This window comes from Macrotis lagotis, chromosome X, assembly GCF_037893015.1.
Source record: "Macrotis lagotis isolate mMagLag1 chromosome X, bilby.v1.9.chrom.fasta, whole genome shotgun sequence".
Taxonomy (NCBI): Eukaryota; Metazoa; Chordata; class Mammalia; order Peramelemorphia; family Peramelidae; genus Macrotis; species Macrotis lagotis.
In genome coordinates this window covers 678,262,541-678,275,557 of record NC_133666.1, presented here as the reverse complement: position 1 = coordinate 678,275,557, position 13,017 = coordinate 678,262,541, and the positions used below count along the sequence as shown (strand labels likewise).

Sequence of the window (13,017 nt, the reverse complement as noted above, 5' to 3'; positions counted from 1 at the left end):
ATAAAAGAGCTAGATTGGGAGATCAGAGGATCCTCAAATTCACAGCCTTGAGGTCCTCAATTTTAAAAAGAGGGGTTGGACTCTATGCATCTGAAGCCCTTTCAGTGACTAGATCTTGGATCTTTTAGTCATGGGTTGATTAGGGAAGAAGCTGAAAGGAAGGGTTTTATATGGGTTGAATCCATAGTGTCATGGAAGTAGAGGATGCCCATTGTGAAAACTCCCTCACTGATATAATTTATAGGCTTATAAAATGGGAGCAATGAGAAGCAATTGGACTTGTAAATGGCCCTAAATCAAGTAACTATCAGGTCTTCCTGATTCTAAGGTTTATCTTCTATCCACTCTGCCAGGAGCTCTCTGAAAGGGAAATAGAATATAAAAATAAATCTCCCTCATGGTGTAAGTTAGAGAACCCAAGTATGACTGGGGCCCAGGGCCATAATTTGACATTCCAGAGAATATATAAATCTAGACCATGTACTATCTCTGATTCTTAGGGCCACCAGGAGGATGGTACTGGCAAGTATGAATGGTATTGGCAAGCAAGTATGGATGGTACTGGCAAGAGGAATGGTCAGTCAACATGCAACTTTGTTAAGTGTTGGGAATTCAAAAACACAGCCCTCGAGAAATGTGCACCCTAATGGGAGACAACATGTTCACATAGAAGTATACATATGATATGAGTACAAGGTGGTTCACATATGAATGACAAGCAGCTATGGAAAAGAAGAAAAGAAAAGGAGGCAGAGGAAGAATGGGAAAAGAAAGAGGAATTGAGAACCATCTACATCTAGGGAACTGGGTCCCACCTCATCCCTGAATGTGACATCCCTCCTAGCCTGTGGAAGCAGGGCTTTCTAGAGTTTTTCAGAATCTCTATATTTTTAGAATCTCAGAGATGGTCCTCTGCTTCAACTTTGACCCACTCAGGAATCCATATTAGGGGATCTCTGACAGACTGGCTATCCAGTATTGTCTTGGAGAACTGCAGTGAGGTGCACCCCACAAGGAGAATAGTGCATAGTTTGGAGCAGATACATACCCAATTCACTGAGCAGGGGAAGAGAGGAGGGCATAGTGGGTTCTTTTCCTGAAAACCCTTAGTTCCTATCATTTATGTCCATTTTTGCTCTTTTCCCCAGCGACCTAGATGATAGCCCAAACCATCAACCCTGACCAGGAAGCAGGTCATGATACAACTAGTACAAGAAGAAGCATTTCTATAGAATTCTAGGTTTTGTAAAGCATTTCCCATGATATTTTATTTCATCCTCACAACAACCCTGTGAGGTAGGTGGCATTATTATCCCCATCTTGCAGATGTGGAAACTTGAGGCTCAGAAAGGTTATATGCTAACTAGTAATTGACTTAGCCAAAATTATACAATTAGTGTGTGTTGGGGCAGCATTCAAACTTCGTTCTTCTTGGCTCCAAGTCTAGTGGTCTACTTACCACACCACCTAGCGGGTGACCAAGATTATCTACTCCTTTCCGAGGGGTGGGAAAGGTTAGAAGATGGACAATGAATGGAATTCTTCAGGGTGATTTAGGGACCTTGACTGAAAAGGGATGAGAAACCTATGGAGGAAAAGGGGTGGGGTGGGGTGGAGAAGTGAGTTCAAGTGAGGATCTCAGTTCTGGATCCAGGTGAACAAACCCTCTAAAAGAGATCTAGACTAGCAACTATTCACCAGCCTGGCCTTCCCAGAGTGAGGCTTAAGATCAGGATGCCTTGTTGGAGACAAACCAACTCAATGAGACTGATGTGTGATGGAGATACATCTCTGCTCCCCTAGGCCCTTCCATTCTTCCACCATGAGTCTTTTGACCTAATACACCTGGAAATGGGCAGAGGTGGTGCCATCCTTCCAGCATCTCAGGGTTTCTACGGCGACTGAGCGACAGAGAGGACAGGTCCTCTCCCGGTCAAACCAAAGACAGAGACACTCTTCACAGAAAACATGCTGGGGAGGCAAGGAACACAGTGAGTGGAGCACTGCCTTGTGGGTCTTGGAACTCCAACCGCATCTCAAACATCTCAACATGTCCAACACATGACTTATTATCTTCTTTCCCACACTACCCCTCTTCCTGATTTCCTCATTTCCACTGAGGGTACCATCATCCTTCCAATCACCCAGTTCACACAATGGGAGTAATTCTTAACACAGTTAACTAACTGTGGGCAAAACTCTGGGCTAAATGCTGTGAAGGTAGGGGTGCAAAATTCAGAGGATCCTAGATGTAGAGCTTCATTTTTTACAGGAAACAAAAACTGAGAGAATGGAAATGATTAACATCAGGCTATATATGTTAAGAAAATGGCAGATTTGGAATTTGAACCCAGGTCTACAAATAACAAATTCATAGCTCTTTTTACTACACCAGGATCCTAAATTCACATGCAAAAGCAAACTGATTCAATGAGTTTTTCTTAAGGACCTACTATTTATTAGGCACCATGCCAGTTGAGCCCAAAAATATTTATTAAGAGCCTACTATGGGGACGGCTAGGTGGCAAAGTAGATAGAGCACTGGCCCTGGAGTCAGGAGTACCTGAGTTCAAATCCAACCTCAGACACTTAATAATCACCTAGCTGTGTGGCCTTGGGCAAGCCACTTAACCCCACTGCCTTGCAAAACTCCTAAAAAGAGCCTACTATGTGCAAGAATACAATCACAAACAGAAAGACAATCCTTGCCCTCAAAGAATTTAATTCTAGTGGGGAAAGATTATATCTAAAGGGGGAAACTGAAGATATAGTGGAAATTCTAGACTTTGTGGATTCAAAGGAAACAAACAAAAAATGATCCCTTCTTTCAAGGAATTTAAGGAACTTCTGTTCTAACAGGGAGTCACATATCCTTTTATTTCAAGGATCTGTGATTTCCATATTTGTAGGTAGGCCCTAGAAGAGTTAGGTGGTGCTATAGTGGGATAGAGTGTTGGACCTGGAGTCAGGAAGCATTATCTTCATGAGTTTCAATGTGGCCTCAGACATTAGTGACCCTGAGCAAGTCACTTCACCCTGTTTGTGTCAGTTTTCTCATCTGGCAAATGAGAGTATTGGACTGGATGACCCATGGAATCTCTTTGGGCTCTAAATCTAGAATCCTAAGTAGCATCTCCTAAAGGAAGACTATCCTGATGTCCCCTACTCCTAGAAATTACTTTACATATTCTTTGTAGAATGTTTCATAGTTATGTCTATGTATGTAGAATGGCTGCTTCTTGAGGACAGGGAGTATTTTTTTTTTTTTTTTGCCTTTGTATCATAAGGTCTAGTATAGTACCTGGCACATAGGAAGTGCTTATAAATGGTTCATTAAATTAACAATAGGTTAACTGAGTTTTTCTACTAGGGCTCCCGGAAGAGAATGTTCAGTTGCTTGCGGGTCTTTTAAAATGGAGGAAGATAAGAGGGGATGTTTAAATTTTTTTTTAAGAGGCATGAAATAGGTCTCACTTAGGGAATAGCTAAGAGGCTCACCAGCCCCTGCAGTATGTGACCTGTGACCACAGGCAGGTCCCTGAACCACAGTTCTCCTCCTCTCCAGGTGCTCTGGGGTTTGGTAATCTGGACCGCCATCCTCATGGGATCCAAGCAAAGTCATCAGCCTCCTCCTCTTCCACATGACCCAGTGCCCCAGGGGCTGTGACTTCACACAGCCCTTCCAAAGGCTGGCTGTCACATGGAAGAAGGATGATCCTAGCTAGGCTTGGCCCCAGTGGGCAGCCCCAGGTGCCAAGGGGGGAAGCTGCAAGGAGACAGATTTAGCGATGATGTCAGGAAAAACTTCCTAACAAGTCATGCTGGCTAAGAATGGGATGGGCTGATTCAGGAGATGGTGGGTTTTCCCTTCCTGAGGTCTTCAGCCAAAGGTTGGACAACCATGTCTAGGGGAATGGTATACAGGGGATTCTGGTCAGGTATAATGGGTTTGATTGCTCCCGAGTTCTCTTCCTTCTAAGAAAGTCTAAGATTCCTTAGCTCCTTGGCCCCTCGCTCACCTGGCACATCAGGACCAAAGGCTCCCGGAATTCAGCTTGGCAGATGGCACAGATCTCACCAGCCTCAGCACACTGCTGGCTTGTGGCCCGAACTCCATAGTTCTATATGGGGAAGAAGAGGAAAGAGAGGTCTGCTTGTAAGGGTTAAATGAAAGGCTCCTGTCCAGAGATATGGCACAGGCAATTCTCCAGGCTTGGATTCCAGTGACAAAGTAAGCACACAATACATTTCTATTGAGGAAATGATTGGAATCTCCCCCCACCAACTCCATCTCCTAGTCTCTGCAGTGGACTAACCCATGTTTCAAAGGCTCTTTCTCTTCATCTCTAACTCTGAGAATCCTGAGCTCTTCTGCTTCTTTCTTCTTCTTCCTCCTCCTCCTCCTCCTCCTCCTCCTTCAAGCAATTAGGTTAAGTGACTTGCCCAAGGTCACACAGCTAAGTAAGTGTTAAGTGTCTGAGGCCGGATTTGAACTTAGGTCCTTCTGACTCCAGGGCCAGTGCTATCCATTACACCACCTAGCTTCCCCCCGAGCTTTGTCCTAAGCCAGTTGCTTGCTCTCTCCACCAGTAAGACTCTCCTGATCCTTCCCCAATTCCCTCAATCAAATCCTACTCCTGAAATGATTTTGTATGTATATTTTATGGGCATATATGTGATTTTGCTGTTTCCTTTGATAGAAGGGAAGCTCCTCGAGGGTAGGGATTGTTCCATATTTGTCTTTCTACCTTCAATTTCTAGCACAGTACCTGGGTTCAAATTCAATCTCAGATATTTGATGTTTACTAGCTGTGTGATCTTGGGTAAGTCACTTAAACCTGACTGCCATGCATCCAGGGCCATTACCCAGTCATCCTAACCCTATCTGGCTACTGGACCCAGATGGCTCTGGAGGAGAAAGTGAGGGTGTAACTTAGCACAACATTCCCTCACTCAAATCCAGTTCATGGCATCACCTCCCTGATGTCAGGGTCTTCTTTGAAAATGAAGGGCAAACAACAACACCTGGTTCATGGTTGATGCTTAATAAATGCTTATTGATGGACTGATCTACCTGTTGCGTGCCTATCTTTCCCTTACAAGTCTACTAGGTTTCCTCTAATGGGTAACACTCTTCTTCCCTCAGACCTCACATTTGTTGTTGAATCATTTTTAGTTATGTTTTTCTTGTCAGATATCCTGGAGTGGTTTGCCATTTCCTTATCCATGATGTAGATGAGGAACTGAGACAAAGTTAAGTTAAGTGACTTGCCCAGGGTCATGAAGCTACTAAGCATCTAAGGCTGGATTCGAATCCAATATGACACCATCTAGCTGTCCTACAGACCTTACAAAGTGTATTGTTTTGTAACTCTTGAATATACATCACATTATCATGTAATATTGTATATATTGGTATCAATATTGTAGCTTCTCCTCCTATTGGACTGTAAGTTCCATGAGGGTAAAGATTGTATCTTTTTTTTTTTTTGAAGATTTTCTAAGGCAATGGGGTTAAGTGGCTTGCCCAAAGCTACACGGCTAGGTAATTATTAAGTGTCTGAGGCTGGATTTGAACTCAGGTCCTCCTGACTCCAACATAAGTACTCTATCCACTGCACCACCTAGTCACCCTTGAGTATATCTTTTTCAAGCTTTGCACCCCACCCATGCTCTGTTCACGAGCATCTTACAAATGTCTGCTGTTATTGCTACCACATGGTCCTCCCCCTAGCCTTACTCTCACCCCCACTGGAGTTGATGTGGTTCTTCCTTCCACTAGAATATAAATTGTTTTGTCTTTGTATATCTAGGGCTTAACAGAGTTCCTGGAACTTCATAAGGACTTCTTTTTTATTTTTATTTTTTTCAAGGCAATGGGGTTAAGTGACTTGCCCAAAAGTCACAGAGTTAGGTAATTATTGTCTGAGGCCAAATTTGAACTCAGGTCCTCCTGACTCCAGGGCCAGTGCTCTATCCATTGCATCATCTAGCTGCCCCCATAAGGACTTCTTAAATATTGGTTGACAATTGACCTGGGGCCTTCTGTGACCGATAGCCAATATTTCTTAACCTTTACAATCCATATCACACCTATAAAGTTCCTAGGGGAATTCCCCATACTCATTATAAGGGAGGGAACCTCTGAATATTCTCCAATTGACCATCTAACTTATTATGAACCTTTGTTTGAATATGACTCACCTGAGGGGTACAGAGAAGCTTCAGGGCCTTCCTTACTCCACCCAACCGGCCACAGATATCAAATGACTGAAAGGAGAAAGATTGATGATCAGTTGTTATCCATACCCATAAGAGGTATTCCATCCTACCTATGTCCTCCAGCCTTTGGGCAAAGAAGCAAACTTAATTTGAATCTGTGCAAGGTTAAAAATGTGGAAGAGGCCCTTAACAGTGCCACATCTCTAATCCTAAAAAGCTAATTTTCAACACACACACACACACACACACACACACACACACACACACACACGACAGAGATTGTATGATGTCTTTAGATTTTAGGTAAAGAAGTAGTAATTTTTGTGATGTCTGCTATGTGCGACTGGTGTTCACCAAAACTCCCACACACATTATCTCACTCACATTGACTCTATTCAATATGTGTTTGACATTGGAGTACATCTTAGTGCTCCCCCCTCCCCCCAATGAGTTTCTTGAAGGCAGGAACAATTTTGCTTTAATCTCTATAGTCCTAGCTCCTAGCATAATCTCTAGTATTCAACAGGTGCTTAATTAATATTTCCTTATTGACTCTGGATTGGGCTCATCAAGACAGCAGTCTCTAGAGAGCTAGAAACTCCAAGAGATCAGGGGTTTGAAGTTAGGAAGACTTAGGTTCAAATTCCATCTTAGACACTTAATAGCCTGTATGACCTTGTAAAAATAACTTAATCTCTCTGGGACTCAGTTTCCTCATATGGAAAATAAGGGAATTGAAGTTTGTGTTCTCTAAAGGCCCTTTTCACTTAAACCTGGTAATCCTCTAATTGCTATAAACCATTAATTATCTCTTAAATGCTGTAAACGCCATGAAGGCAAGGATTTGGGGTTTGGAAGATCTGGATTCAAATCCTGCCTAGGGTCTCCTAATGCTGTTATACAAACTAGTCCAACTTCTCATTTTACTAATGAGAAAACACACTCAGAGAGATAATGTCCATTACTCAAAGTTAAACAGTGAGCTGGTAGCAGAAATGGGACTAGAATTCATGCCTCTCAATTCCCTATTACTTTTTGAAAGAGTGGGGGGGCAGTGGGGAGACTATAATCATTTTACACTTGGTAAACCTAGAGAGAAATGAGACATTATGGCATTGGAGAGAGAACAAAGAGTCTGGAAGACCTGGATTTAAGTTGTGTCTTTGAATTGGACAAATCACTTAACATCTGGATTCTATGAGCACTTCTCCAAGGTTACCTGCTTTGGTAGGAGTTCCTCACTGAGAGTTATCCTTGCTAATGAAATTGATGATCCAATTCAGGGACCATAATCTTTTAGTAGTTTAAGAAAAAAATCCAAATCAAAAATCCCTATCTTGTAAAGCCATCTATAGGGTCTTCTCTCTCTCTACCTTTTATTATATTTTTTAATTATTTTTTAGTGTTTGCCAGACAATAGGGGTAAGAGACTTGCCTAAGGTCACACAGCTAGGCAATTATAAAGTATCTGAGGCTGGATTTTAACTCAAGTTCTCCTGACTCTAGGGCCAGTGCTCTATCCACTGCCATACTAAGCTGCCCCCCCCTCAACCTTTTGCTCTCAGAGGTTAAGTAAAAATAGAGGGTTCACAGTGTCATAGGATATTCTAGACTAATTTGATTAATGAGCACCATATATATGGTCAACTTCGTAGGCATGAGATAATGGTAATGATCCAGTGGGGGCTTCCCCACCTCTCCTTTCTTGCTGGAGAAGAATAATTTGTTTCTACTGTTAAGAGAAGTCTCCTCTCATTGGTTCACCTTACCTTGCAAAGGCTATAAAGGATGATGAGGACCCCTCCTAAGAAATAGCTATTCGAGGGGTCATCTCCCATGATGTATTTGTACCACAGCTGGATGGGAACAAGTGACCGAAACAGCTGGCTCAGCTCCTCAATCACCAGATAGAACTTGCCCTGTAACCACACCAGAAACATAAATTATGATTACTGTTAAAGACCCAAAGGGCAATGTTGGGGGGAGGGCATGGGGGGTCAGGCACCCACGATAATGATGCTCTGAGCCCTCCACAAGCCATTAATCAGTATCGAGAAGCACTTAAGCAGTCCCTTAATGGGGGCAGAGACTAGTGTCAGGGAGAGGCAACCCCTGTCCACTGCCCTCACCCGGCGGCTGCCTGCCGCCCAGGAAAAATCAAAAGGTGAAGGGAGAAGTCATTCAGATCACATTTCAGAGGGTTGGAAATCTGACACCTTTAGTGGAGGGTGTGTGTGTGTGTGTGTGTGTGTGTGTGTGTATGTGTATGTGTGTGTGTGTCTTCTTCCCTCCTAGGGATGCTGCTATTTCAACTTGAACTAAATCAAAAATTGTGGTCCCTCTTGAACCCTGTGTAGAATTTTCACCATGTAACATCAACTGTAGGTCTGCTGTCTGAAGACCAACCTACCTAAATTGGGAGGGAATCATCACCAGGTTGGATGGAAAAGGAGCAAGCAACTCTCAGTGTCTTTCTAGGAATGAGTAGATGGGTTGTAACTTGCTGCAGTAACAGGGATAGACATTGACAAAATCACTGAACTCTGAAGTATGTGAGTGCTAGTATTATTGATGATGATGATGATGATGATGAAGATAATGATGATAAAGATTTCAGTTCTAAGATTATATGAGAAATGCTAGGAAAAAATGGAGAAATGAGGAAGCTGAAGAAAGAAGACTGACTAATAAATAGTGACAGAAATTATCATTTCTTTTTTGTATTAATAACCCATTATTGAATTGGGAAAAATTAATTTAATCAGGCTGAGAGAACTGGTGTTTAGTCTGACAGGTCTACAGTAAAAATGTATTTCTTTTTTAAATTAATATTTTATTTGTTTTCCAATTATATATAATAGTAGTTTTTTGTAAGGTTTTAAATTGTACACTATCCCCCCTTCCCTCCCCTCAACCCCCACCTCAGTCTTATAATCTTTACATTGTTTCCATGCCAATACTGATCAAAATTGAGTGTGTTGAGAGAGAAATTATATCCTTGGTGAGAAAATAAAATATTAGAGATAGCAAAATTATGTAGCACATGAGACACATTAAAAAAAATTGAAGGTAATAGACTTTGGTCTTTGTTTAAACTCCTCTATTCTTTCTCTGGATACAGATGTATTTTCCATTGCAGGTACTCTAAAATTGTCCCTGATCATTGCATTGATGCAATAAGCAAGTCCACTAAGGTTGATCATCACCCCCATGTTGCCGTTAGGGTGTACAATGCCTTCTGGGTCTGTTTATCTCACTCAGCATCAGTTCATGCAAGTCTTTCCAGGCTTCTCTGAAATCCCATCCCTCCTGGTTTCTAATAGAACAATAGTTTTCCAATTTGGTCAGCCATTCCCCAGTTGATGGACATTCACTCAGTTTCCAATTCTTTGCCACCACAAACAGGGCTGCTATGAAGATTTTTGTACAATTGATGTTTTTACCCCTTTTCATGATCTCTTCAGGGTATAGACCCAGTAATGGTATTGCTAGATCAAAGGGGATGCACATTTCTATTGCCCTTTGGGCATAATTGCAGATTGCTCTCCAGAAAGGTTGGATGAACTCAAAGCTTCACCCATGCATTTCTTTTTTAATAGAAATATTAATGAATCTGTGACCAAGATTTGGGTAACCCAAGTCACATGCCCCCAAGACTTTCATTAGAATAAGCCCACATCTCATTATAATAATTATTTTCTTACTAATTGTTAATCAATCAGTGTTGATTTCCATCCTCAGGAACACCTACTTTTCCATGGGCATAACAATTATGAGTCTTCCACCATGAAGATCTTCAGTGTTTGAGAGTACCACTGACCTCTTTTATTATAAAATATCATTATTAATAAAATTATTAATTACAATATTTCTCAAATTTTTTAGCATCACACTAGGAATTTACATTGTTCAGAAAAAGGCTATCAGGACGTTGAAATGTCTTGAAAGATCATGCTATGTGAGGGTCAGGTGACAGAATTAGGAATACTAAGCCTGAAGAAGAGAAGACAGGAGGAATAGGAAAGGTTTCTTCAAATCTTTGAAGGAATGCCATGGGAAAGATGGATAACCTTTTTTTTATTTAAAAACAATTTCTTTAATTTATTTACACATTACTAAAATATTTTTGTTTAAGAGTAAACATAATACCCCTCCCCCATAAAAATATAAAATCTCATGAGATATAAAGTAAAAGAAAGAGAAAAAATGTGTTTCAGTCTGTATTCTGATACCATCAGCTCTGTCTCGGATGGATGACTTTCTTTATCATAAGTCCATCATAGTAGTTACTTCCATATTTAAGATGGATTAACTTTGTTCCTCTTGGCTCCAGACAATGAGTGGAAGGTGCCAAGGAGCTGATCTCCTAAAGTGGAATGGATTGCCTCTGGAGATGGTGAGCTCCTCCTCCTTGCAGGTCTTCAGGAAAAGAACAAAAGGGCACATGTTGAGGTACTGTGGAGGGTATTTTTCCTTGAGCCGTGAGTTGGGCTAGCTACCTACTGAAGTCTCTTATACCTCTAAGACATAGGGAAGTTTCAATGTTCAAACTTTCTGAGAAATCAAGATTTTGAAATGGATCTGATTATCTTGAAAATGAAGTTGCAGAGGGGTGGAGACAAAGTGGCAAAATGAAGTCAATATTTTTTGCTGAGTTCTCCCAATGTATCCCTTCTACAACAACTTAAATAACATCAAACTGAATGGAAGAGTCAAGAAAGTCCAGTGAGTCATTTTTCAGTCCAAACAGGCTTAGGAAGATAGAAAGAGAACTTTGTGGACAATGAGGTAAAGGTTAGCTGGTAATTGGAAAGAGATCTGAGACAATCGCTATACTAGCACCAGGAACAGGATGAGTGCCATTTGGAAGCTCTGTTGTCCATTACTCATTTCTGGGTTGACATTCCAGAGTAGAGAGGAGCAGTTAAGGTTGTGAGCAATTAGAGGTCTTACTTGGATAAGGACTAGAGTAGAAGGGCAGTGACCAGACCTCTCTCTCTCTCTTTTTCACATCACTTTGGAAGCACCAAAAATTGATAAGCTCCCACAGAGCTGTGAAAGAATTAGGAGACCATAAAATACACAAGTTCAAGTCATCCAAACCCTTTGCAGAGGTGAACAGAGTTCAATTCTAACATAAAGTCCAAAGTCAAGAAATAGGCTGGAGAAATAAACAAACAGCAATGACAACAAAAGAACTTGACCATTTAAAACTTCTGTGGTGATAGGGAAGCTCAAGACACAAACTCAGAAGGAAACAGTAACTTAAAAAAAATCTATAAGTGAAGTCTCAAGCAAAATGCATATTGGACACAACCCCAAAAGGAATCCTCAGAACCTAACCAAAGAGATTAAAAAGAGAACAAAGCTTAAAAAAAATTAAATGAGTGTCAGAGGAAAAACTGGGAAAATAAATAAGAGTGATACATAAAAACTAAAGAAACAAAATAATAAATGATTTAGGAAAAGAGGCACCAAAAAACTGAAGAAAATAACTCATTAAAAATCAGAATTGGCTAAATGGCAAAATGATAATAATAATTACATATATGCATAAATACCCATATAGTGTTCTATACATATATACTTCTAGAATACCATATTTCAGGCATTATGTTAAGCAGGAATATCATCTCATTTGATTCACACCACAACCCTGAGAGAGAAACAGTATTATTAGATGAAGCAAACAGAGGTTAAGTCACACAGGAAATGAATGCTTGAGGCTAGGTTTGAACTCAGGTCTTCTTGATCTAAGACTAGTACTCTATACACTATATCACCTAGCTGCCCAATATAATAACTTGGTAAAAGAAGTACAAAAAACCTGAAGAAAACAACTCTTTAAAAATAGTAAAAGGGGAGAAAAGCACATTTTAGAAAATCACTGCAAATATGGAGTAGGGAAGATGATGAGAGAGGGTAAACTGAGGAAGAAAAAAACAGAATTTTGAGGAAGGAACAGGGTAAGGAAATTAGAGAATAGGATGGAGGAAATACAAAGTTAGCAATAATAACTGAATATGAATAGGATGAACTCATCCATAAAACAGAAGATGATAGCAGAATGGATTAGAAACTAGAGTCCAACAATTTGTTCTTTAGAAGAGCTATACTTGAAACAGATACGTAGTACAAAAGTAAGAAATGGGAGCAGATTTTATTATGCTTTGGTTGAAGTAATAATTGAGAGTTGTAATTGAGAGTAGTAATATTGAGAGTAGTAATTATGATCTCAGACAAAGCAAAGCAAAAATAGACCTAATTAAAAGATAAAAGCAAAACTATATTTTGCTAAAAGGTACTAAAGTAATGAATTAATATCAATAATAAACATAAATGCAACAAATGGTATCTCATCCAAATTCTTGAAGGAAATGTTAAATGAGTTATAAAAGAAAGCAGACGGACTATACTAATGTGGGATCCCAGATTACTCCTCTCAGACCTAAATAAATTGAACCATAAATTAAACAAGGAAGACATTAAAGAGATTTTAGAAAAATTAGATATGCTAGACCTCTGGAGAATACTGAATAGAAATAGAAAAGAAGTATAGCCATTTCTTAGTTGTGTATGACACTTTGACAAAAATTGACCATGAATTAGGAGCATAGAAATATCATAAATAAATATTAAATGCAACCTTTTGGACCATAATGTAATAAGGATTTGTTTTGATAAAGGGTCTTAGAAGTATAGATGAAAAACTAATTGGAAACTAAATAAGCTAATAATTAATAGGCTAAAGAAGAAATCATAGAAACAATAATTTCATTAAAGACAGCAATGAGA

At 40.1% G+C, this 13,017-nt stretch overlaps 1 protein-coding gene across 3 annotated transcripts in view; it reads right to left on the bottom strand.

Annotated features, from left to right (window-relative positions):
• Positions 1-1,244: 1,244 nt before the first annotated feature.
• The window catches only part of RNFT2 (ring finger protein, transmembrane 2), an 89,036-nt gene continuing 77,263 nt past the window's right edge, over positions 1,245-13,017 (bottom strand). For all 3 annotated transcript variants that reach the window (XM_074205902.1, XM_074205904.1, XM_074205903.1), the window contains exons 8-11: positions 7,992-8,141; positions 6,205-6,270; positions 4,020-4,121; positions 1,245-1,971 (exon numbers count right to left, since the gene is read on the bottom strand). In XM_074205902.1, the coding sequence (XP_074062003.1) occupies positions 1,837-1,971; positions 4,020-4,121; positions 6,205-6,270; positions 7,992-8,141 (453 nt within the window). In that variant the 3' untranslated portion in view covers positions 1,245-1,836. The remainder of the gene's footprint in view (positions 1,972-4,019; positions 4,122-6,204; positions 6,271-7,991; positions 8,142-13,017) is intronic.